General features: G+C 45.3%; 1 protein-coding gene across 2 annotated transcripts in view; it reads right to left on the bottom strand.

Annotated features, from left to right (window-relative positions):
- The window catches only part of CPS1 (carbamoyl-phosphate synthase 1), a 153,973-nt gene that overhangs the window by 90,684 nt on the left and 36,006 nt on the right, over positions 1 to 27,283 (bottom strand). For both annotated transcript variants that reach the window (XM_048870121.2, XM_075118122.1), the window contains exons 3-8: positions 15,122 to 15,231; positions 10,805 to 10,949; positions 9,857 to 9,946; positions 8,749 to 8,805; positions 5,991 to 6,083; positions 1,969 to 2,058 (exon numbers count right to left, since the gene is read on the bottom strand). In XM_048870121.2, the coding sequence (XP_048726078.1) occupies positions 1,969 to 2,058; positions 5,991 to 6,083; positions 8,749 to 8,805; positions 9,857 to 9,946; positions 10,805 to 10,949; positions 15,122 to 15,231 (585 nt within the window). The remainder of the gene's footprint in view (positions 1 to 1,968; positions 2,059 to 5,990; positions 6,084 to 8,748; positions 8,806 to 9,856; positions 9,947 to 10,804; positions 10,950 to 15,121; positions 15,232 to 27,283) is intronic.

Raw genomic sequence — 27,283 nt, 5'->3', positions numbered from 1 at the left:
CAATCCTGCATGCCAATATATAGACTCTCTTTGGTAAATCTCTACTTTTAGGGATGTATTTAACAGTGTAACAAGCTTGTGGCCACTGAGGACTTCATAGTCGTCACTGAGCTGTTCACCATGACATTAAAGTCTTCACAGTCACAGCACGAATAGCCCATGAAACCTATTAACCTAAAAGCACAGGATCCCAGCTCTTTACCAAAAGGAGGCAGGTTAGACCATGATTCAGTAGAGACAGGCGTGGCAAAATTCAATTTCGTAATCATTTTGATGGATAGTCTAGATGTTTATTTTTATGCATTTTTTATTTTTATCAATTTAAAGTTTCACATTTGCAGGAATTATGTGAGGTTCAGGCACTGGTGAGGAATCAGATGATGATTTAATGATTGTAGATGCTGAGATTCAAAAGGATAATGTTTTGTAACCGTTAAAACACAAATGGTCAACAGCACATGTCAACATAGACAAAGTAAATATCCTTAAAACCAAACCCTAATAAGTTCTCAAGCCGCATTTCTCTTCCTTTGCCTAGCTGGAAATGTCGATTGTTCTCTCCGGAAACCTGTTTTGTCAGTTTGTGTACATATGGTGAAACCGACGTTTACTGGCGTGTACGGATAAAAATCTAATCCTTGCAAGCCTAAGTAAGTAACTTGGGCACAGATGCTCAAAGGTATTTAGGCGCCTAACTCCCACTGAAGTTAAGAATCTGGTCGTTAGGCACAGGCTTTACTTTACATCTGTGAATAGTCCAATTGACTTTTCTTGGCTCCCAGGCGACGGGCCCACACTGGAGCTTCAAGTGAAGCACATCTTTAGTGTTTTGCTGAATCGCAGTCAAAGTTACTTGCTCAAGGCTATCCAGCATGTAAGTGGCAATACCAGGAATAAAAAACCCAGGAGTCTTGTTGTATAGTTTTCTGCTTTAACTGCTCAGTTACACTCCTTCCGTTAATACTAGTTCAATGGACTTCTCTTCGACCACACATAGGTTGTGCGTGTCATCCAGAGAAAACAGTGCAATGATCGGTTACAATTCGATCTTGGATTTGTGCTGCGTAGGCAACTCTAGATGGCTTTTGCTGGGCTGACTTCCCTAGTACCACACTGCTTCCTAAACCCTTTTCCACTGGAAATGCTCCCACCTTCTCTCTTTAGCTTCACCGACCTTTTGCTACACCCTCTGTGAAGTCCAAACGGTTCCCTTTGGCCCAATCATTTAAAATGGGGAAAACAGTCATGAGGCTATCAAATATTAGGTGCAAACTGTAACCAAAAACGGCCGCATGATGCAATGCAAAGCATGCTTTCTGTTACAGCCTTAATGTTTGAATTAGCAGAGAATGATTTTGGACATCAGGAGTCCCAGTTCCTTCAGAGAACAGAAGGCCACCAACTTAACTCCTTCTGCTGAGAAACAAGATGAAGGGCTAGTGTGGCATAAAGGCCGATATCTCAATTATGAGAAAGTCTGCCAAGAAAAAAAGCATTAGTGCAGAGTTTTCTGCTTTAAATAATTTTTTGCAATGCAGGGCTGATTCTTCCTTGGTTGCTATTAGGCAGATAGTGACATATCCCTTGAAGTCTCCTCAGTTCACACGTGAGTCCCCCAATGAAACCATCTCAGTCTCCTGCCAACAGAGCTTCTCATGGAATTCAGACACAATGGCTGCCTTATGGCTATTCTTCACCACCATGTTAGCTTTAGGGACCATCTGTAAAGTTCAAAGAATGACTCAGCCCACTGGGAATCATCTAACAAGGATTATACTGAAATAAAAACATTGAGGTGGAGGGCAGTGGGTGGGATGGATCCCTACCAATTTTTCAAATAGAAAGTTCAGTAAGAATGAGTGGCATGCTCCCTGGGACAGATACAGCTAAACAATCAGCCAGTCTTGTACTAAAGCAATGCTGCAAAAGAAGCTCCCTGGAGGAGAAGGATACAGAACACTGACTTACCTTTACTAGCAAACGGATAGCGTTGTTCTTTAACCCACAGTCCACAGCTACAATTTTAATTGGATTCCCTTTGCCATACACCTTGACTTCCTATTGACAGGTTTAGAAAAAAAGATAAATTACTGTAAGTGACAAACCACAAGCCATAAACGCAGTGATGGTGTTTTGCACACAGGTTGGTAGCAGATTGATTGTTCACTGCCAGAAATGACTGGCATTTACCAGTCAATTTACAAGGAAATCTCAGGAAGTGCCACAGAGGTTAATTTTTGTTATGAAAGGCAAAAACAAGTGTAATGCTTTTTCATATACTGTTCACTGTAGTCATAACAATGATCCCTAAGAAACTGGTTGCTTCCATAGTTAATGACTAGCTTTTCTGTGTTTCACCTCATTAACAGAAAGTAGCAACTGAATTCTCAAGAGCTGTGGCTTAGATGTAGCACTAGAGACAGACAGTGATAGATACCTTGGGCCAGGTCCTCAGCTGGTGTGAACTGGAGTCATTCCACTGACTTTAATAAATCAAGGCCAATTTACACCCATTATGCTTTCAATGTCACTTTGATTCTCCACTTGCAATAAGGCTGGGATGTAACAGAATGAATCACTACATGTTCCATCTACACAATACAGAATCACCACAATATCAGTACAATTTGCCATACCAGTACAGACCAATAGCCCATCTAGAATGTCACTGAGAGTGGCACATGTTTATCCGATGTGGATGGTTTTATGTATTTTCCAACTCCTTCCCTGCAAGACACTTTCCCATCAGCTGTCATGTAGCCCCCTTCTTCTCATTTATCCTAATGTAGCGCATTGTTTTGATAAGCTGAATGATTCTATAATGTAGGCAACAGCATGTCCTTCTCTATGCCAGTTCTGATCATAAGCATGGTGTGTGACTGATTGCTATGTTTGAAGAAGGAATTCCCCTAATGGAGTGACCACTATAGGACAGTAAGACGGGTAGGAATTAGCCTTCCTCTACAGCTGAAAACAGAGATAATCTATTGGGATGTGTCTACTGATTTATAGATCATACCATCTGGTAGGAACATGCCCCACAATCCATTTCCGGAGTCTGCAGAGCATTGGTGGATCTAGGTCCTCCCCATCTTCTTCTAAGTTTCTAATACTATTTGTCATGCCTGTGTTCTGATTTGCAAAGGGGTTATCTGCCTGTTAGCCTCTTTGGTACATTATCTTATAATAAAACAGTGGTTTAATTTAACTTAGTAAACTGCAGAACCACATTTATGCAAAGCAAATTTGTTTTTGCTTTTTTACAGCTCTTCTACCTATGCAGACATTGTCGTATATGCTTGTTCGAACAAGTTAATTACGTAGGTTGGGACTTTCAAAAGTGCCTGAAGTCATTAGGCACCAAACTCATATTGAAAGTCAATGAACACTGGGTGCCAAACTCCCTTGAGCGCTTTTGAAAAATTTCAACCACAGTTTTAAATAGGCTTCCAGAGGGCTTTTGGCTCCTTGCAGCTCACATATACAGGGATCTATGCAACACTAATGATGCAAACGCTTCACTGGGGGTGACTTTCTTTGGTTGTTCTACTCCCCATACAATTAATTACAGGGCAAAGCTGCTCTGAGTTATTTGGACTAGAAATGGGCCTGAACAAAAAGCTTTCATTGGAGCTAAATCTTTCAGAAATTCAGATCCAGATTTGAAATTTGTAATTCAGAACAATCTGTTATACAGGTCGCTAATAAAACCCCAAACCCTTAGTTTTTGAGGCTGGATTCGTGGCTTGCAGGTACCATAACAATGCAGCATTAATGATTTTACTCTGTCCAATTGATTAGGTTCTTGTGTACATAAATGACTTGACCTTCTCAAATGGTTAAACAGTTCATCTGCTCTGGGCATCTGAATATTACACACTCAAATGAACAGCATAATAATCTCTACAGAAACTCCCTGCAAAAGGCAGCTAAAGTCTACAAGTCTGGCCTACATAAACACCTTCCATAAACAGAGCCTATCTCACTAGCATACAAAGAAAAAAATCACTTCTAATGTACCACTGATAAGAAAACTCCTGGTCTTACTGCATCCTGATTTACATGAAAATAGCTGTTTGCTAGCAAATAGATCATCATGTCCAGTAATTACCACCATTGAAGAGTTTAGCTAATTGTCAGCTTTATTTGCGAAGTTGGTTTTTAAGACTATAAAATGAAGTTATAAACATTATGAGACCACAGAAGCTGTGTTAATCTTTTTATATCTCTTTTATGGATGGTATTTCCAGTATCTTTATAGTAATTCTGCCATTACCAAGAGAGTCAAGAGGCGGAAATAACAGAGAGGGGTTTTATTGTAATGTTTTGATCAGCTGACGGCAGATGGACATTCACATGTACGGAATGGTCAAGTTTCATTCCAAAAATACAGTGTAGTTGGTGGAGAAGTGTACAGTGCCTGATCTGAGGGACTCACCAATTTCATGAGATGCCCCAGGGAATCAAAAACCAACATGCATTAACCTGTCATAGTAGGCCACAATAAGGGGCTCTTCAGAAACTGAGGAGAGCACTGACCTGTCAGCCTTCCTCACTGCCATCAGGGGCAGATACAGAGTTAGCACTCAGCCCCACCCAAATCTGTGTGAATGCAGTAGCCAACATTTGCGTGGTTGTGGATCAGGAACTCCTGGCTAATTAACAGGTGGCTTTCAGCCCATCTGCCGAATGCTATGACCAGCAGGGAGCAGAGTAGCCCAGCGGGCCCATGCCACTGCCTATGCTCAGCACTGGAAATGTCTCCCAGCCCCAGACTACTTTGCTAAGAGCCAGGCCCTGTGCAGGCTCCACCTGGCCCGCCTGACCCAGCTTAACCTGTGCTTCCCATGGGGCAGTGGGGATCACGCCTTCTTCACTGGCCAGTCCAGCCCCCATGCTCCCTGCACTCAAATCTCTTCTGTGCACCCAGTTATCTACCCCTACAATCAAGTATTCAAATAGATGCTATAGAATAGATAATAATGTACAATATAATAATATGCAATGCAAATGATTTGCTGTGACATCAAACCTCTTGTCTTTGCCTGTCCACCCTAAACTGGGGCCCACCCAAATGTCTACTCCTAGCTTTGCCACCAACTGCTACCCTTTCAGCCCTGTGCAGATTGACTGTCTGCACTACTGCTACATCAGGGTCAAGGGACCCATTACAAAAACATTGCCCATTGACTCAGTTATATCACAGTTAAAAAGTGTAGTGTAGACATGACATCAGTGCATGCCCGTACTGGTTTAATAGTCTAACCTTGTTAGGATGGAACATGGCTTGCAGACCCTCATAACACGGTTACAATCTGTGTTCCGTTACTGGTCTATACGCTACCTAGAGCAGTGGTATGCAGCTATGGGTAATACCTACCCTGGGGAGAAAAAAAATCCCTGTCCAGTACAAAAATGCTGACTGCTACAACCAAACTAGCAAAAACTGTGCTGGAAGAGAGTGATCCATCAGGATTATGAGTTTTCTGGGATTTCCAACTTTTCACTGACATTCCTTTAAGAGAAATCACATTTTCCACCAGCTGAAAATTCTTCTCACGGTGTGAAAATCACCCCCATTCACCATGGCGATACCTACCACCTACTACAACTTGGTCTCACCCTTCTCTCAGTCCCCTATCTGGTGTTGCCAGTTCCTAGGCTAACTTTTAGACCATTCCTACTCAACACAGTACTCCTTCTAATGCCACCTGGCCCCAGCTCCAAGCAGAGGACTAAAGGGGTGCTCTTTCTGCAGTCTTAAAGTCATTAATGGGTAATCCTCAAAAGCTTTGGCGCATGGTACAGTTTGCAGAAGCACTGCGGCGCATGGTACAGTTTGCAGAAGCACTGCATAGTCAAGTGACAATGGTTTATCGATGAACACGCAGTGTTTACTATGATAAGGAAAAAGGAAACTCTCTAGGGCAAACGGGGAGAAGTTTTATTAATCAAGTGTACAGCACCCACATTGGAGAGAGAATTCTCACCTTGGTTGAAACGTCTGCAATCAGGTTCTGCTTATTTGGATCTACAAACTCCACAGGCTGACCTTCAAATTCAATCTTCCCCAGGACTGTGCCCTGTGGAAACAAAGCATTAGACAGCTAAGTGCAAGCAAACAAGAAGTTGCAAACAGTGGCGCAGGTGCTGACAGACAAAAATCCGTAGGAAGTAGAACAGCTGCTCCAAGACTTTAGTTTAACATTACAACTTCAAAAGTTTGCTAGCCTTCACCAGTATCAAAAGCAGGTAAACACCCTATATTTTGGGGGAGGCAAAGCAGGCAATAAAATCAGTGGATATGGGGCTAGGTCAGCTGTCTAGTGGTAGCAAGGTGGATTGCTACTCAGGGGAGATCAGAATTCAGCTCCCAAGATGGCAGGCTTGCAGGTCTGGGAGCACTCCCAAATCCAGCATGCACCTTAAATGCTTTCCCCCGCGTGCTGTCTTCTTGCCAACCACTCTGGCTGACTGCAGGAGCAGCTCTGGTGTCAGGCACAGGGAGTTACATCCTCTCTTCTCAGTGGAGGCATGGCTGGACCTTTCAGCATGGTAGGAGGAAAGTGAAAGGGAGAAAGGGGGTGTTTTTATATCCCTTCCTCAAACTCCTATGGTAAAGCATGGCATCTTTACATTCTGTATCCCCACATTAATGTGCGCAATGGGACTCCATACAGGCTTCAAAGGTACTCCCGTGCACAGCTGGACCATAGCCAGGCCAAACACACTAATACCTGAGACATTGCAGTCCTTTCCTTATTCTTAGAGCAAGAAGGAACCCCAGTCTCATGGACACCAGCGTGTGCAAACTGTGGGTAAGTGACAATGGCAGGCACTAGAAGGGCTAGAAGCTGTTACCTTTACTCACACCACCTAGCATCATACACCACACATAGCCACAGGTTTCAGAGTAACAGCCGTGTTAGTCTGTATTCGCAAAAAGAAAAGGAGTACTTGTGGCACCTTAGAGACTAACCAATTTATTTGAGCATAAGCTTTCGTGAGCTACAGCTCACTTCATCGGATGCATACTGTGGAAAGTGTAGAAGATCTTTTTATATACACACAAAGCATGAAAAAATACCTTAAAAAGATCTTCTACACTTTCCACAGTATGCATCCGATAAAGTGAGCTGTAGCTCACAAAAACTTATGCTCAAATAAATTGGTTAGTCTCTAAGGTGCCACAAGTACTCCTTCACATAGCCACAGTGGGACAGGGACAGCCCCCATGTGAGCACAGGTGGCAGAGTCTCTCTCCTCTCATTTCAGGTACAATGCCATTAACAAACTCTTGTCTAATTTGCCCTCTTTCTGGGGCTTTGAGGAGACTTCTCTTTCCCTTCTCACATTTGCTGCTTTGGTGAAGTTTATATGGGGCAGAAGTTGAAAAGGCCCGTACGACCTTCAAGAGACAGCCACTTGGGAGCTCTGAAAACTGCCTTGCAGCTCTGGAAAAGCCGATTACAACACCCCACCACCACCACCACCTCACACGCACAGCATCTTACCTTGACACTGGATTACTTAATGAAATGGTGCCCCAGGTTTACTGTTCATTTATGCATTGACCATGCTGAAACCCTCTCCTCATCTCCCATTTATAAACACACAGAGTGAAATACTAAGCTAGTTTTTCATCCTGACTGAGATTAGTGGGAGAAAAGGCAACATGATGCATTTTTTAAAAAACATAAACCAATATCGCTCTGAGTCCAACATAATGCGCATTACTACTGTACAGTGTAAGCTAAGCAAATGGTTATTGAAAGCATATTTACTATGGATGAAAGTGGCACTGATCTATTAAGGGATACATATCAAGGAAGTACAAAATGTATTTCCATTTACAAACATACTATATTCAACAGTACTTGTCTTCTGTCTACAAAAACAGGCATTTTCCTTAGTATTCATTTGTGCAAATATTCAAGTTAGGTCATTCATACACTGCTGGGTGGAGGGAATGTAGGTTTGGACTGTATCATGAAACCCAAACACTTAACCAAAAAAACCCCAAACAAGAGCAATAGAAAAGCCTCAGCGGCACAATGATCTTCATTCCAGATGGATTTGATCATTGTTTTACCCAAGATGTGAAATGTACCTTGCCATTAACCTCCCTCCAGTAACGTAATATTCCACATGTCCTTCAAGGATCAGTGCTGGGAAACCAGATAGGACTAATGGCCATAAAAAAAGAAAATAAAGGCTTAGCCCCAAAAAGGTGTAATCGGCCTCATCTTTGGAGGGTCTAATATGAAATAAGACGCAAGGAGACCCATCAAGCTCTCTCTCTGCCTGTATTGGGGTCTGCCCATCTCTGCCTACCCACAACACACACACACACACCTTCCTGCCTGGGACTCCCTCAGGCTGTAGCAACCGCTCTCCCCCCAGCCCGCACCTATGTCAGCACAGCTTTGTCCTAACCCACTTGTACAGAGTGGGAAGCCAAGAGGAGAAGAGCTCAAGGACAGTTGGGGAGTTCCTGTTCTGCATCAACTCAGGGGTACTGGAGTCATATGGGGTGGCAGATGGGGGACTCTCATCTGGAGCCATGCTCTGGCTGGCAGGTCAGAGTGTGTGAGGTGCACAGTGCTTGGCAGAACAGGGTCCTGAGGAGCAGCGTGAGTCGCGTAGCCCCACGGCCACCAACGGCTGTCTGTGGTTCTCTCAGCCAATAGGGAAAGCACAGGATGAGGCTGGGTTTAATATACTTGGAATCAGGGAGGGGGATCGTACCTTGCCCCGAATTATTTTAGTCAGCATCCTTGTGTCAATCCCACACAGAGCAGGCACCTGGAGGAAACATACAAGAGAGCCCGGTCAGAGAACAGCCAGGGGAATATTACAGACACTGCACTTTGCTGGGCAGCCTATCAGAGAGAGACAGTCCCAGGACACACTTCTCCTTCTCTTTCCCTCTCTCTCTCTCCTTTGCACATTCCCTCCCCACATCCCCTCTCAGAAATAGCAAAGTATCTAGGTGCTGTGCTGGGCAGCTGGTACCTGTACAATGAAACACCTGTGTGGCACATGCCTTTCTGTCTAGTCTGCGAGCCCTGTTCTGGCCTAACACCAGGGGGCTGGGTCCTCAGCTGATGTAAACTGATATAGCTCCACTGACAAGAAGTCGTTGACTTCAGGAGTGTGGCCTTGGTTTTCCATCAGTGGGACTCAATTAACTTGGGGGGGAGGGATAGCTCAGTGGTTTGAGCATTGGCCTGCTAAACCCAGGGTTGTGAGTTCAATCCTTGAGGGGGCCATTTAGGGATCTGGGGCAAAAATTGGGGATTGGTTCTGCTTTGAGCAGGGGGTTGGACGAGATGACCTCCTGAGGTCCCTTCCAACCCTGATATTCTATGAACTTCAGTGCACTTACTCCCAATTTACACTGGGGTGAGCAGCCTCAGGATCTGGGCTTACATGAGCAGACCCCTGATCTCTTAGCAGCACACACTGAAGTAGTTTGGAGAGAAATAGTTGGAAGGGAAAGTAATGGAGAGTAATCACACAGGGCAGGGAGAGAAACTGAAGTGAGGATAAACTTAACCTAACGTGAAAAAACAAAGAACCAAATATCCCCACTTAATGAGCATTTCTCCTAGTTAGTCTTGTCCGTGTCTCCTCATTGTCTCAGAAGTAGGAAACCCAGAAAAAGCCCAGTGCAAACTAAAGAGAGCAGGGGGGTTGCCAGCACAAACCAAAGGTCTGATGAAAGGAACTGTCGCTCACTGTAAACCAGAATCTCTCTCTCCTGGTTTCCATTACTCAAGGAGTCACTTAGCAGTTTCCTCAGAACAGATATTCCATGTCAAGTATACGGTCTGGTTGCCCAAAGATCTCTCACCTTTTCTTCTTGCAGCCACTGTCCCAGAGTTTTGACTGCCCGCCAGTGACTGTACTCATTACTGTAATCCAGCACCAGCAAACCTGATACCTGCAAAGAGAAAAGAAGGGGCAATGAGTTGTGATTAGTGGAAGCATTCACCATGTACAGCTGATGCATTTTAACACACCTCTATCTTTGTTTACACTAGAAGTGTTTATAAGCCTGTGCTGACTAGCACACTTGCTAAGTACACCTCATGTTCCTACTCTAAACAGCGGCTTGGCAAAACTGTAATCCTTGCTGTGTCAAATGGTCCTGCTGAAGGATATTCAGATTTTAAAGGCCAGAAGGAACCATTAGATCATCTAGTCCAGCAGTTCTCAAACTGTGGGTCACGACCCCATTTTAAGGGGGTCACCAGGGCTAGCATTAGATTTTCTGGGTCCCAGGGCTGAAGCCGAAGCCTGAGCCCCAACACCTGGGGCTGAAGCCAAAGCTCAAGGGCTTGAGCCTGGGACGGCAGGGCTCTGGTCCTGCCCCACCCTGCCTTGGGAGGAAAAGCTCAGGCTCCGGCCTCCTCCCACCCGGGGTCATGTAGTAATTTGTGTTGTCAGAAGGGGATCATGGTGCAATGAAATTTGAGAACCGCTGATCTAGTCTGACCCTCACCAATCTCTTCAGTAAAGACGGCCTGTGTGCTCAGATGGCTCTCTCTTGCCATGATCTGATCTCTCTATGGCAGTTTGCCTCTGGGAGACAAAATCATATCTGAGGCACCAGAAATAAAGATGAAGGGGAAAAAAAACAATCTTCTGCATGTTTCTGGGAAGTTCCATCTAACTTTCCCCCTCCGAGGATGAGCCTGAAAGATGTCAGTAAACTCCCATCCACCCCACGGATTTGTATTTCTAAATCAGGTCTCCACTGGACTAGTTTGTCCAGTCCTGATTTTGCTGCTGCCATTACCTTGATTCCATCAGACTCTAAAAACTTGCTGAGGCCCATTTCATCCAAGGCAGTGGTGTCTGGCGCCCCACCATTGCCAACAATGGGGTTAACCATTGTGAGAATCTGCCCCCGGTAGCTGGGATCTGTCAGGGTTTCAGAGTACCTGAGTTAAAAACAAACAACAGACAACTGTTGGCATGGGGATGGGAGTGAAAAAGCCAACATAAACCAGCCAGCAGTGAACTCCCAGATACAAGGGAATGCTGAGTCTGGAGAAAACTCCCAAGGAGGGATAGATTTAAACACACGATTAAATGTTTTGCTGAACTGATACTCAAATCTAAAGGTTTCTATGAGGTCAGTACTGGAACATTTTTAGCCCCATTTTACAGATCAGATAATTGCACTCTGCCTACATTTCCCTCTGCAGCTCCAATTGAATAAGTAGTTCTTCACTTTCTCTATGTCCTGTAGCTGTGAACTGTTAAATAATTGCTGTCTTAAACCCCAGAAATGGCTGCATTTCAGCAGTGGATGAAATTATCCTTTCGTATACTTTCCCAAGTGCATTGGGTGTTTCAGGATGAATTTGCCCTATATATATGCATAATGTATTATTATTGTTGTTTAAATGGTATGTAATTGGAAACTCCCACAGTTTACCAGATATCAGCAATTTGCAAGAAACATTTTTATGGAACGCCAGCCCCACTGCCAAAAGATTAATTGTCAAACTCTGGAAAACTCTTTACAAAAGCCAGAATGGTTGCAGGCTGATACAGACGAGTGAGTGCTCTAGCCAACTAAGAGAAATGATGTGTCAGTTAAACAAAGTCCATGAAATATTCCTCGGTATGCTTGTCCTGCTTTTGGAAATATATTTCTTGCTCTGGTTAAATATGCATGAGGTTTTCAGTGTTAACATATGGTTATAGTAAATGCATAGTATGCATACATTTGGCACATATAGTATGTGCCTTATATATATATCTATATAGAGATATATATATAGAGAGAGAGAGAGATTCTCCTGCCTATTGGATTGTTTACGCTACCAAACATCCTTCATTAATGCCAGTGCCAATGTAATTAACCTTTGTGTGTTGTTTGTATTCAAAAAACATTGAAAAAAAGCCACTGGGTTTGGCTGTGACATACAGGCACAGCTCTGCACTGGGACATAATGCCCTTAACGCATGCACAATGCCTCCTATAGCTTGGAGGAATGGCACAAGGAATGACACACATGGCACAAGAACTAAAGAAGCATCAGGGTCCAATCCTCTCGGGGCTTGCACAACAAGTCCTGCCTGATCTCTGTAAATTCCTGTCAATCACTTCCTCTGCTAGAATATCCATGGGAAACAAACACAAAAAAAGGGAGCAAACATCTCAGGGGAAAAAAAGGGGAACTTATTTATCTTTTGCAAAAGTGTTTTCAATTCTTCCTGCTTTTTTCTTCTAAAATGAAATTATTTGTATACAACTAGTTGAATTTTTTGTGAACATTTCTGTGAAAAATCATCCCATTCACCAAAATTCAAAAATTTCACCAAAAAGCCTTGTCAAAAAATTTGAACTGCGCCAAAATGTCAGCCATTTCTAATCATGTAAAATTCAAACACCTCTCCAGCATTCCTTCTCTGTAATGTTAAGTGACAACTCAAGAGTTCAGTTTGTCATTGAAAAGACATGGCTCCATGTACTAATTTTCACAAGCTCAGTCTGAACATAGTCAGGATTCTAGTAACATTCAGTTCACACAGGGCATTGCTCAGAGGCTTACGAGAGGTCTTGGCATAGTCACTCCTATGCCAACACTACATCAGCTCATTAGCACACTCACTTCCACACTAGTAACTTGCTATCTATCCTGACCAGGTCCTGTGCCTGACAGGGACTTAAGGCCAAGACGTCTATCTACTCCTGCAGACCCTTATCCTGGTACAGTGTCATTAAAGTCAATCCACGGGTGAATGGATTCCTTTGGATACTTGAGGCCTTAATTATTCTGGGACTTTGAGAGCTATGAGGTCTCACTCTCTGCCCAGCAATCCCTGTTTGTGACAAACCCAGCCACATTTGTGCCCTGCGAGAACACTGCAAGGTTTAATTCCTGCTCCCCTCCCCCCGCCCCGCCCCATTCTCTTTTCCATAGCAGTCAGGGTTTCCTACCACCCTAAAGCGGGACGCAGCTGGTCACCGCCAATCCCTGGGAGCCATCTTTGCTGCTGCTCCTGGGCTCAGCACCTCATCCACCGAGTCTGCACGATGCTCAGCCCCTGCCTCCCAGCCCAGTCCACCCTGGTTTGGTCCCGCTCTCCAGCCCTGAGCTCCTGCAGCCACTGCGCACTCCCAGTGGGGCTGAAGCCGCTGCCCTTCTGAACTCTGCCCCTGCCAATGGCACATACCATGCATTACGTACATGTGGCTGTGAGTGCCACTCAATATGGAAAATGTTCTACTTCAACCAGGACAGGGGGCTTGGGTTCAAAGTGGGACAGTCCTGCAAAACCAGAGTTGTTTGGGATGAGGTTATGCCCATGGACAGTAAAATAAACCTTAACCTCATATTTTGCTTCTTCCCCATCTGTCCCCCAGCACAGGCCATTCCTTCTGAGTGTGTCCTCTGCGTATCGTCAGTAAACGAATACTAAATCCAGCTCCTGCTGCTGAGCTGCAGTGTTGAAGGGAAATTAATCCATCAGGTGTTGCTTGACTTTTGCGATGTGACAAGATTTATTACCCATAATCTATCACAGGGACAAGAACTCTAGTGCCCTCCATCATTTTGATCTATATTAAACAGTTGTTTGTTGGCAGGTATATTAACACAGCTAGTAATTAGTGCTGTCGAAAAACATAATTAATTGCCTTGTGATGCAAAACTTTGCAAACAGATTTCCTAGGCTGTAATTTAGTGTTCTCACCAATGGAACTATTTAAAAACCCATCTTGCGGTATTTGTTCCAGTTAGGAAGAACAGAGTTTGGGGAGAGTGGAGCAGGTGCACAAAGATTTGCACTGAAACCTTGAGCTTCAATTTTACCTCAGAAAAGTCTTGATTCTCCCTCCCATTGAGGCCTGCTGCTCCTCACTAATGATCTTATTGTATCAAGCAAGTTTGCACTATGGCTGACTTTCTCATCTGGACAATCCTGCAGAAAAGGTGGCCAGTGATCTTGTTTGATTGACCAGGTCCACTAGCTCCGAGCTATCGCAGACTCATGAGCTTCTACGCTGAAGCTGGACAAAGAGTCCCAACATGCTTGTGAGCATCACACACTCCTGCTAGATGAGGGGCTCAGAGCTCAACAGGCAGTGGTTTGAGCATTGGCCTGCTAAACCCAGATTGTGAGTTCAATCCTTGAGGGGGCCATTTAGGGATCTGGGGCAAAAATTGGGGATTGGTCCTGCTTTGAGCCACGGGTTGGACGAGATTACCTCCTGAGGTCCCTTCCAACCCTGATATTCTATTTTTGATCCCTGTATGAGTCACCACTTGTAATGATGCCCCTGGACAGAACCTCTGGGAGGGCTGAACTTGGGTCCTGTGGATTTGAAAGCATCAGCCTCTACTGCTTGAGCTAAAGGATGTGCTTTATTGGCTTAGAGACAGAAGCAGACTCATATACCACTATATGGGACCTAGCCACTCAAGGGAGATGAAGACACGCTTGGCCAGTATGTTACAATTTATTGCTGTGTGCCATTAAGCTGTTACCACGTTTCAACACAGAAGTGGCTGCATTTCAAAGCTGAGTGAAGGGATTTACCCTAGTTATCAGTTTGCAAAATAGGGATGGCATGATAGAATGTTCAGAAAGTCCACATGACCACTGAACCTTTATGCTTTCTACCATGATGCTGCCTATCACATTTGGGAGAAGCTCCCCAGAAATATCCACAAAACTACATTTTTTCCACCTTCAAATCCCTTCTCAAAATCTCCTTTGCCATGATGCACACAAAAAACTTGACCACAGTTAGGCTACTGACCACTGCTTGTCATGCTGATAAATATTGTCTCATTGTTTCTTTGTACACCCCAGTTAGTCTGTCTATAGCCATCTGTTGTCTATTGTCTTATACTTAGATTGCAAATTCTTTGGAGTAGGGGACTGTCTTTTGGTTCTGTATTGTGCAGCACCTAGCACAATGGGGTCCTGGTCCATGACAAGGGCTCCTTCACGTTATGGTAATACAAATAATGCATTATTATTAATTTAATAATAAATAATAATAATGAACAGGCAGCTGTTTATCTTTTTTCCACAGCTTAGTGCTGCATTACAAAAAGCATCCCTACTTATGTATCCTTTCTGTTTGCCTTACCCAGCAAGACCAGTGTTGAAGACAACTTCACCAGCTGTGGACGATGGATGGCCAAAGGAATAGCCCTTCATCTTCGTTCCATCATCTAGCACCAAGTTTGCCGTCTGTGCCTAGAGGAACAAGTTACATGATGACACTCAGATCTGTATTTTAAATGAGCACCCCCCAAAGTTGGGAAAAGACTTGAGGTTAGTAGGAAAACATCCAAGGTACACGGCACTTGTGATGCAAAGCACAAATTCCCTCATCCCCAAGAAATTGTCTACTACCTTAGCCCCCTTCAGATGCCTCCTTCTGCCATGATTCTTACAGAGCACAGTCAGTTGGGAACAGCTAAGTGGGAGACAAGTTAAACTGAGTACAGAGCTAGGCTAGACATAAACGTGCTTGTTGGACCATTTTGCCCCCGCCTACCCAGACTGTTTGTTCATTTCATCCTCCTTCTGTATCTTGCAATTAACCGAGGTTATAAACTCTTTAGGCAAGTCATTGTTTTACTACATGTTTGTTCGGAGGTCAATCTGACAAGATAATGAGCATGCTGGCCCCAATCCAACAAAGTACGTAAGCACATGCTTAACTTGGACTTCAATGGGATAACTCATCTGCTTAAAATTAAGCATGTGCCTAAGTGGTTTGCGGGATTTGGGTCACAGTGCTAAATGCCTCACAGGTCCAGCTTCTAGTGAATAGGAATTGCCAGACTGGATCACACCTTGGTCCATCTAGTCCAGCATCCTGCCTCAGACAGTGGCCAGCCGCAGATGTTTCAGAGGAAGATGCAAGAGACCCCACAGCAGATATTTATGGAATAACATGTCCCCAGGGAGAGCTTCTTCCTAACCTCAATGAGTTAGTGGTTGTCTTAGGGAGTGCTTAGCACAATAGGTCCCACGCATCACTGAGGCCTTGCAACAGGGTGGCTCGCCCCTTAATGGCTGGAAGGCTGGGGCTAGCCAACCCTGATTACAGAGTGAGTCACACCTGAGAGGAATCAGGTGATTCCAGTAAGCTGCGGGGGGGAAGCTATGAATCTCTGGCTATACCAGCAGAAAGTAAGGTTATGTCTTCCCCCAAAATGCTGTAGCGTGCTGCCGTGCAGCACAGACGCTTGCTCCTGTGATGGGAGGGGTTCTCCCGTCCCTGTTGTAAAAACACCTCCTTGAGAGCCAGTAGCTAAGTCAACAGACATTCTTCCATTGACCTTCCACGGTCTACCCCAGGGGTCAGTTCGGCTTAATAACGTCACTTGCAGGGGTGAATTTTTCATACCCCGAGTGATGTAGCTGGATTGACCTAACTTTTTACTATAGCCCTGGCCTAAGAAAGCTCCTGCATGGCCCTGACTCAGCTGGGGGAAAGGCACCAGTGGGGAAGGACAAATTCTAGGTGGGAGGTGTCAGGAAGCAGAAAGACAGGAGCGGGTTGTCTCCGCTGAAACGGACATGAGGACTGCGTGAGTTTGGGATCCATTTTGGAAGACTGTAGTATTTCAGATTATCAGGAGAGAGACACTGAACTGAGATTGGGGCCTGCAGGACCAGTGGACCGGAGGACTGAGTAAACTGGACACCAAGTAGGGAATGTTTAATTTCCTTTGCACTGCATGGAGTACAAGAAGAGGGAAAATGAGGTAGGGTACAGCCGAGGTACCTCTGGCCACAAGGTGGCACTCTGAAGGCAGCTGACCCCACTGCAGGCCTCTGGGATAACTATGATATAAACTATAACTGCCGTGACCGTTTTGCTAGAGTAGCATTGATACTAAGTGTTTCTGTCACTTGTCCATCACTTTCAAAGAAACTTTCTTGTCATCATAGGTACTTTGCCTTGTTTTAAAATGACTTGATACAGCAAGGTAAAAAACATCCATCCAGAGCACATTCATGGTTTCTACAGCTTATGCCTGCTGAGCTGAACAAAAATGAGATGGCTAGGTATGGTATTGTGGGCGTGTCGTCTCTGATTACTGCAGTTTGCATGCCTTCTTCCCTCAGAAGTGCTACGGGGGGCACATAAGTTATCAAGACACTTTGTACTAGAGTTTCTGTAACTATACCATCACATTTGTATTCCACTCCTAGCCCATGAAAGTCAGTGACTGCACTCCCACTTAGACGAGCTAATTTTCATAGGTAGGAATTATGCCCAGAGAGACTGCTGTGGCTATGGACTGGTGACCTAACACTTTCATTTTGTAATTACAACCACTGCTCATAGGAGGATTTCAAAACTCTTTATGACATTAATTAAGCCACAACACCCTTGCACGGAAGATAAGTACAGCCATCCCCATTAAAAAGCCAGCATTTCTTATCGATGGTATCTGACACTATTTCTATTTTCTCCTTTACTTCAAATAGATCTCTGTGGTAAGTGTGCAGTAACAGATAGCGAAGGTTAGCTTTTTAATGTTTTGTGGAATTATGATCTATTTTACAGCTGAGCAAACTAGGGCAGAGAGGTTATTTGAGTTGCCCACAGTCATATGAGTCAGTGGGAGCACTGGGAATAGTCCTGCAAATGATTCCTCGTTCTGAGCATTAATGACTACACACTACGCCTTTCCCTAGAGCTGATTTAACAAATTAGCAGTCCCCATCTGGCAGCCGAACTCTGCATGCAGTCCTGACAAAATACCACAGCTAGGACCCAAATAGGGCTGGTTCAAAAGCAGTAGCAGTAGTCTTGTGAGCCAATATGGAAACTCCACTGGCCAAGGCTGGAGGAGCTGTGCTAAGCTTGTCGCTGCTGGAAGCAGCTTTCTGCATATCTTAGAGGGTGATCCCTTGCATTTTGTTGTTAAAAAGAAAACGCCACCATCACTTTGCTGCAGAAGGGGATGGAGAAACTACTTTCCATTTGTGGCACATTAGATGAACACTCAAGACAGGAGGAATTTCATTTATAGCACTGAACAATCACAGCAAACATTCATCCAAAATGTCACATATTAAGAACTTCATTGCTGTTATAAATACACTGCAGTTCATTTATTAGTATGTGACAAGACATTGTAAAAACTACATTTGACAAGTAACTGAATTCAAATACATTTGAAGTACTATCTTTGCGTCTTCCTTTCTCTTTTCCATTCACTTACTACTGTGCAACATTCAGTCATTTTCAAGGGGTCTCCCAGTCACCTGGGCAAATTAGTACGGTTCTCCTCTCTATGGAAGAACCCAAACTGCCCGGGCCTTTTTTTTTTTTTTTAATTTGTGGGGACTAAAGGTGAAAATTAATAAAAACATTTAGCTGTTCAATATAACATTAATGAATAGTTTTGTACCATGACTAAATTTGTCCATGCTTAATCAAGTGAGATAAATGAGTGTCTGTTCCAAACTCAGTATTTCGTTTATTTATGAATGTAATCCCTATTTTTTTATGGGGAGGTGCTTAAGACATGCCCCCCCCCCCGACATGCCCCTACGTGTCTGTATCCATGGGTGGAGATATACAAGGTCGCCCAACTCCCACTAAAATTCAATAGCAGCTGTGTGGCTAACTCCCTAGGGCCCCTCTGACAATTCCAGCCTCAACTATTACTTAATGAAATATAGCTCGATCGATTTCCAAATCTCACAGTGCTGATCAGTCCGATGAACTTCTCATTCCAAAGTAGTGGTTCCTTCCGCAGAGGGCCTGTATGCTCCGTTGCCTATAGAAGAACTTTCTTCCTCAGAGAGACCTTCTACAGCCACTAAAATAAAAAGGGTCTGCAGCACATGGACCACAAGTGGCATTTGAAAATGAAAGGTGATTTCAATAGAAGTTGCCGGTTGCCCAGAACCTTTGAAAATCAAGGCGATCATCTGGGGGCCTATGGGGTTAGATTTTCCATGGGACTTGTGCTCCTAGGTCCGGGGTGGGCAAACTACAGCCTGTGGGCCAGATCCGGCCCCTCAGGGCTTTGGATCCGGCCAGCAGGATTGCCCCCCACATGGCGCTGAGCTCCCCGCGCCACTGCTGGAAGCAGCCGGCACCACGTCCCTGCGGCCCCTGTGGGAGGGGGAAGCAGAGGGCTCCGCGCGCTGCCCTCACCTGTGGGTTCCACACCCAAAGCTCCCATTGGCCATGGTTCCCCGTTCCCGGCCAATGGGAGCTGCTGGGGGCAGTGCCTGCAGGCGAGGGCAGCCTGCAGAGCCCTCTGCCCCCTCTCCCTGCCCGCCCCCCCCAGGGGCCTCAGGAACGTGGTGCCGGCCGCTTCCGGAAGTGGCGCGGGGTCAGGGCAGGCAGAGAACCTGCCCTGACCCCGATGTGCACCGCTGCCATCCCGAGCTGCTCCAGGTAAGCAGCGCCAGGCTGGAGCCCACACCCCGAACCCCCTCCTGCCCCCACATCCCAGCCCCCTGCCCTGAGCCCCCTCCCGCACCCCAGTTCCCTGCCCTGAGCCCTCTGCCTGCACGCCACACCCCTCCTGCACCCTGAACCCCAGCTCTGAGCCCCCTCCTGCACTCCACACCCCTCCTGCAGCCCAACCTCCTGCCTTGAGCCCCCTCATACACCCTGCACCCCTCCTCTGCCCCAACTCCTTGTCCTGAGCTCCTTCCTGCATACTGCACCCCCTTCCACACCCCGCACTCCTTCCCGCACCCCAATCCCCTGCCCCAGCCCTACATTCAGGGCCCTGCATACAATTTCCACACCCAGATGTGGCCCTAGGGGCAAAGAGTTTGCCCACCCCTGTCCTAGGTGCTGTTGAAAACTCCAACCCTGAATATCAACTTAGGAGCCCAACCTTAGAACCCCATTCTTTTAAAAACTCTTGGCCTCAGAAGATGTTGTTCTCTTAGAGGATAATACATGCAACCTACATAAAGCCAGCTCTATGCAGGTAGAGTGGTTTAGGGAGTTAAGACCTAGCCCTCAAAACAACCTGGGATAGGGGCTACTGCTGTAACCTCTAGCCCTCTGTACCAGTTGTAAATGTGCACCCACACCCCAGATCCCTCACCACCACCCCGTGGGCCTGTCCCCATAACAGGCTTCTGCTCCAGCAGACACAAGACCAGCCCAGAAGTCATTTCTGCAGCACACAGCTGGCTCTCAGACATCCCTACACAACCATTGTAAACCATTCTACCTACAGACACCCACACAGTCCTATGCAGAGATTTAAGGAGTACAATGGACTTTGTACAGACCCTTTGCAGCACTGGTGAACTATCCCCTGCATGCATGCATGCATGCCTAGAGCTAGGGTGAGATGTGGGGATATTTCCCTCTCCTTGGTCTATCATCATCTAAGAGCCTTGTTTGTTTAGTCAGCATCCTTGGAACAACTACTCTTACTCACATTTCTAGTGTGGGCATTAGCACATCCCTGAGCTGCTAGCCTACTTTTATTTAATAGGAAATGTGATTGAGGCTACATCTACCCAGCAAAAAACACCCATGCTGGCAAGTCTCGGAGCCTGTGTCAACTGACTCGGGCACGCAGGGCTAGTGCTACAGGGATAAGAATAGCAGTGTAGACATTCTGGCCTGGGCTAGAGCCCAGCTCTGAGGCCCTCCCCACTTACGAGAGCCTAGGCTCCAGCCCAGGCAGGAATACCTATGCTGCTATTTTTAATGCCATGGTGTAAGCCCAAGTCAGCCGACCCAGACTCAGACTTACGGCTGTGGGGATTTTTTTTTATTTTTTGCTGTGTAGATGTACCCTTACAGACCACAAAAAGGCCCTTGGGCCTATCAGTTTTTACTGTAGAGGAGATTTCCACTTAAAAACTGAGTTCCTTTTAGGGTTGTCACCCATCCAGTTTCCACTTGGATAGTCCAGGTTTTGTCTTGTGTGTCCTGATGCCATTTGACAAGACCTGATGTCCGTTGTTGGTTTTTTTTTAATCGGGGTGGGGGGGGGGGAGAGGCAGAGAAAGGGTGAGGCCTCAGGGGTCCGGCTACCAGCCATTAGAAAGGTTTCAACCCTAGTTCCATCCTACTCTGTATGAACTCTGGCATTTTTCAGAAGAGGAGTTTTCCTTGGTAGCCTGCACTAAAATTTCATCTCCTGCCACAACTGGGAAGTGTATTGGCTGCTGTCTGACTAATCTCTTTCCCCAGCAGTGACCGCAGTTTAACAGTGCTGCCTGAATACAGTTTGTGAAGCACTTTAACACCTTTCAGGATTAACATGTAAATTATTATTGTTAGATTTCCTGTATACTTGCAATAGCACGTAGAAGCTTCAACTACATCAGGACGCCATTGCACTAGGCACTGCATAAATGTGTAGTAAAGGAAAACCATTTTCCTCAACTGATATGTATTTGCCATGCAGTGCATGCACTTAAAAAGCTTCTTTTAGCCACATTCCCTATTCTAGCAGCATTCCATTTGTAGTCTAGAGAATGTTTCTGAGACCTGTAATATCACTATCCCAGAATTAACGTTAATGCACCTGCCATAATCCTTTCTACTTTATTAGAATTTTTCATAATTCCAGGTTTCTCTTGAGGTTTTTTTTTTTTTTTCCTGCTTCAAATCGCTTAGCAAAATGAACCAATAAGCATTTCTCCACTATTTAGGCTTGCTAGGCAGGGTAACCCCTCATTTACTTCCAGGATTTATTTCTCCCCGCTTCAATATACTCTTGCTACAGCCAGTATAACGCCGACAGCCTCCGGTCGTCAGTGGGCGAGATCGAGCCTGGGACTTCTGCAGCTAAATACATGAGCCTCTACTGCATGAGCTAAAAGCCATATGGCTCTTAGCTAAGGCTGTAGAGCAGACTCATTAATCTCTCTCTCTAAGTAGTCTCAGTGTCACTAAATGGGACAGAATACCACACCAGGAGGTGTGTGGGTTACACTGGCTCCCACACTTTCTTCAATTGTCTTTGTAATGCTATGTTTACTTGCAGTCTGCTATTCAGCCACTAGATGTGCTGTAGAGTTCCAGATAGTACGTGGTCACTGGTAAACAAAGGAAACCACGCTGGAACTTGAGCTGTGTGGGAGCCCGTTTGTTTCTCTCTATTTAGAAGCAGTTTTCTGAAGCAGGAAGCATTTATTAAGGACAGACCACGATTGTTCCAGGATACACCCTTGTCTTCTCATGGAGCAGTCAACTGGCCAGATGGGCAGAAAATGCCACGGGTGTAGCAGTGCCTAAATTTCTTCAGCAGCAGATTCCTGGTGCTGAAAGTGTAATGCAGCCTCTTCCTCAAGATCAAATAGACTTATAGCAAGCTTGGAGTCTCCCCGCAGAGGCAGAAAGGCCTCTTGAAGCAAACTCTAAGCAATTTTGGTCTAGAAATCCAACTGAAAATTACACATAATCAGCCCCTCCTTTGCAATTTCCAGTATTCCTGATTTCAGCCAAGCCAGATATTTATATTTGCTCCTGGCTAAAAATCAGGAAGAGCAGAGAAGGAGGAATATTTCTTATTTAAAAAAAAAACACGAAAATGAACTCAATTTGTTTTAAAACTCAAGAGAGATTCAAATTCAGTCTGACCTTAGGGTGACAATTTGGGCCAGCTCTGATTTTGTTCAAACAGAGAGGGAAACAAACCAGAACACTGGATACAAACCTCCTAAACTGTAGAGACGTTCAGTTCTGGATTCAGAGCTGGATAGGAAATTTGTAGCTTAGGCCTGTCTCTATAATAGTCCTGAACTCCAAATCTCCAACTCCCCTGGAGCCTTGGGGAACTTTGGCTCTGTATCTGAATTCCATGGGTCAAAGCAATGTGTAATCCCTGTGCTGGAAGCTACTTCAATAACTGTTCTATTCTAGTCACAAGAATTTCATTATTAGTTGTGTTACAGTGGTACCAAGAGGTCCCAGCCAAGATCAGGGCCCCATTGTAAGAGGTGCTGTACATACATGTAAGAGTCCCTGCCCAGAAGAGCTTACAATCTAGGTAGACAAGACACACAAAGGATGGACAAAAGAAAGTATTATCCTCATTTTACAGAAAAGAGAACTGACCAAAGAGATTAAGTAAACTTTTAGCAAATCTGGGGATTGATCCCAGATCCCCAAAGTCCCAGTTCATTCTTAATTACAAGAGTGCCTTTCCTTCTCTTGTATATCTGTGCACTAACTTCTCCCCAGCCCATCTGGAAATAGGATCTCCATTTCACTCATCCTCCTCCTTCTCTGAGCAGACAGAAGTATAGCAACTCCTTAACTGATCTGCTGTTTCCTCAATCCCTCTCTCCAATTCCTATGGACCAATTTTCTCTTTTACTTTCTGCCTGCCTCAAATATTTTTGCACAGCCCTTTGATAGCTGTCTGAAATAGTCTCAAAACCCAGCATTGGATTTATTTATTTTCCTCTTCTAATTATATTTTTAGCTTGCTCCTGGTGGGTTATTTTGTGTTTGTTTTTTTAGATCTTCCAATCCTCTCCTTACCAGTTTGTCTCTCTAGTTACACGCCTTTCTGGCTTATATTACTCTTTACATCCCTACTTAACTGCATTGGACTTGGACTACGTGATACGAGCTGCAGTATCGCTGCTCGTTTCTGAAATGCAATTAAACTCCATTAGAGTGAACCCTATTACAGTAAACATTCCCTGAGGCCCCCTTCTTCCAAGTGAAATCAACTAGTGGTCTCAAGTCTGCTTCCAGTTGACCAGAATCCCCATGACAAAGCCAGCCATCACCCCGGTCAGTAGAAGAGGTAAGGGGTGAATTGCTCTGAAGACTGAATTTCTCTCTGAGGCATCCCTTCCTTTTCAGGGTTGACATATGTTGGTGGAGCAGGGTGGGTCCCATTTCCTGGGAGCTCATTCTTCTATGTTCTCCATCAGCCACTTTCTAGAAAAATTTACTTAAATCATAAAATCTTCATGCAGGCCCAAATCCAGCGACTCAGCAGACTTTGCTCTGGCTGGGTGTATTTAGGGGAGGGGACAGGTCGGGTACAATTATGCAAAAGTTATATAAAATCTAATATGGATGAAACCCAGAAAGTTCTAGGATAATTCAAGTCAAAACCTATACAATTTAATAGAGAATTATACAATTTCTTCAGGGTTTTTTTAAACAATTTTATAGACTTCTACAGGCAGGATTTGATTCTCTATTAAGTTCGATGGGATGATTTTTTCACTATTTTTCTATTAACTCCCATAAAAGTCCAGACTCCATGCTGTGATGCTGCTCTAGAGACTGTTACACATTAATAGGTCCACTGGTCCTTATTTTCTATGTGGGGCTCAGATACAACAAAAACAAGTTTTGTGCAATGAATCTGCATGCAAACCCTATCCCTGACTGTGCCTTAAACCAGAACCCTGGCCTAAAGCTATCTAGATCTTTGTGGTGTCTCAGGCCCATCTCCAAATAAAATATACCCACATTTCTGCCCCTCTCAAGCACAGAGGTTCAAAAAAAGTTCAGAAAGAAGGTATTAAAACAACCGTGTTCTTGCATGTGCCCTGTTCAAGATAGGAATGGAAACAACAGAACCAAATATATATAAAATATTTTTGTAAAGGCTGCTCTCTTGGTCTACCTGGCCAGAGCAGAAACAGGAACATCTTACACGAGAGACTGTTCAAACAGGATTCCAGCTGACAAAGGGCAAGAGCAAAATTTTAATGCAGTAAAAGTGTCCACGATGTACCACGATGGCAGAATCAATGGACTGTATTGGATTGCAATGCTGTATCACTGTGCTACATGAGTGAATGATGGTTTTGCTTCATGCATGTATTCCAGTTCCTGCTTCTTTTTCCCTAAAGTCTACAGCACTTGTGTCAACAGTAACATCAGCATCCATAGAGCAATTGCCTAACTGCTGTCTTAACCATAATATCAATACTCAGTGTTGACAACTCTATTTTATTTATTTTTACCAACTCGTCACATCTGCTATCCTATATCTTAAATCCTTTCTTTCCTAGTTCATCCATGTTAGTGTTTTACTGGGTGTCATACTCCTCTTGGGAAACACGCCAGTCCAGCATCAGACTCAGCATGCTCTTGGTGACACTGTCTCTTATTTCTTCATCATCTCCCTAATTCAAGCAGACCAGGTCACAATTTTCCACACAATTTTTATCCGATCAGAAAATGGTTGTTGTTGTTTTTTTTTAAAATGAAGCTAACTGCAAAAAGACAGTTGGTGTTCTTAACATTGTACAACTTCTGTGGAATTTTCCAAAATATTTTTCCAAACCAATTTTCATGGAAATTTTACTGAAGTCAGTTGCAAATTCTCATTTACTGACTCACTGAAAATGAGGGAACAAATTTGGGTAAAAAAATTCCATTAAAATGTCAGAAATATATTATGAAAAATTTCATTGAAAATGAGAATGGGTCACTAAATGAACAGTAAAATGGAAACAACAAATTTTCGCCCCATTTTTTGATCAGCTCAGAAGCCAAACTCTTCTCCATTGTAGGAGCCAATTTCTTTCCTCCCACACAGCTGAGATGCACTTGGTCTGGAAATACTGGATCCAGATCTAGATCTGAAGTTCCCCGAAGGCTGAGGAGAAACAGCATTCTGGTCAGGAGTTTTGTTTCAAGCTCATCTCTAAATGAGCTGCAACTAACTCATCTGCTTTTCTTTTCTGTTCATCCACTTCCAATAATCCAGGGCGCCAGTGAGATTTTTCAAACAAGTTGACTACTGTATGCAGCATTGTAGCCTGTCAGTCATCAGATTTTAGAGAGATAAGGTGGGTGAGGTATTATCTTTTATTGGACCAACTTCTGTTGGTGAGAGAGACAAGTTTTCGAGCTACACTGAGCTCTTCTTCAGGTCTGGGGACAGATCTACACTTAAAACGCTGCTGTTCCTACACCAACAGGAGAGCTTCTCCTGTCAGCGTAGCTAATCCACCTCCCCGAGAGATGGTAGCTATGTCAATGGGAGAAGCTCTCCTGTCAACATAGTGCTGTCTACACAAGGGTGAGATCAGTATAACCGTTGCTTAGGGGTGTGGATTTTTCATAGCTCTGAGCAAGGTAGCTGTCGTGAGGAGGCGTGGCCTCTCTCCGAGATTGACAGGGAGGGACTACTGCCCGCCCCCTGGTGGGTGGGGCCAGGAAGGCCATGCCTGCCATGCTGGAGGCAGAGGGACAGTACCGGGAGTGCAAAAGGTGAGCCCTGCAGCTCACTTGGGCTGGAGCCACCCAGGAAGATGGATGCTTCCCACCCGCCCCGGCATGGGAAGCCGAAGAGGACGTCTGCTGCCCCAAGGATTCGCCAGATCTTCCGGAGCTGTCCGTCGCCCCAGACCTTCCAGAGCTGTCCGTCTCCCCAGACACCGAGGAGCTGCTGGGACTGCCACTGGCAGTGTATCCTGGAGAGCTGGAGGACGACCCCCGGATCCAGGTACACCCCAAGGGGAGGGGAGGAAGTAGCCCAGGGACAGCCGACGGTAGTCTGGCTGAGTTGCTGCCTGAGGCCAGGTGAGCATGTTGCAGCCGGATCCCCGCTGACCCAGTGGCGGAACACGGTTAGGGCTCTGGGCTGGGACCTGGTGAAGTAGGGTGGGCCTAGGGTCCCCTACCCCCCGCTGTCACCCCACCCCTGGGGAGGCAGCCTCCGCACCTTAGGCCATGAGGCCTGTGTTTGTTTGCTGTCTGCCAGAGCTAGGACGACAGGTTGCAGGTGCGTGAGAGTAAGGAGGTGTGGCCTCCCTCCGAGAGTGACAGGGAGGGACGGCCACGCACTCCGACAGTACTTATACCCATACAGGTCTGTAGTGTGGACCTGAGCTGGGAAATGTACTCAGACCGAGGCCATGTCTACCACTTAGGTCAGCAAAATTTTTGTCGCTCAGGGGGGTGAAAAAAAAAACCACACACCCCCGGGCGACATACGCCTTGTCGGCATAAGTGGTAGTGTGCAAAGCGTGGTGTTGGTGGGAGAGCTTCTCCCGCCGCCGTAGCGACCACCGCTCGTTGGGGGGGGTTTAATCATGTCGACCGGAGAGCTCTCTCCCGTCTTTGCTACACAAGCCATCTTACAGCAGCACGGCTCCATAGGTACAGCTGTGCTGCTGGAAAGTCTCCAGTGTAGACATAGCCTGTGTGAAAAGTGTTCCCCCTTGGGTGATAAGACAAAAACACTATTACTTGTGGGTGAACATTATCGCTGACCTCGCAGTCCTCATCCTCAAAGGCAACCCGCACAATACCTTCAAAAGACAAGCCTGGGAGCTTAAACTCATAACTTTGCTTGGC

Source organism: Caretta caretta, chromosome 11, assembly GCF_965140235.1.
Source record: "Caretta caretta isolate rCarCar2 chromosome 11, rCarCar1.hap1, whole genome shotgun sequence".
NCBI classification, from domain to species: Eukaryota; Metazoa; Chordata; order Testudines; family Cheloniidae; genus Caretta; species Caretta caretta.
Note: the sequence above shows the minus strand (reverse complement) of the source record. Positions and strands in the feature narration are given on the sequence as shown.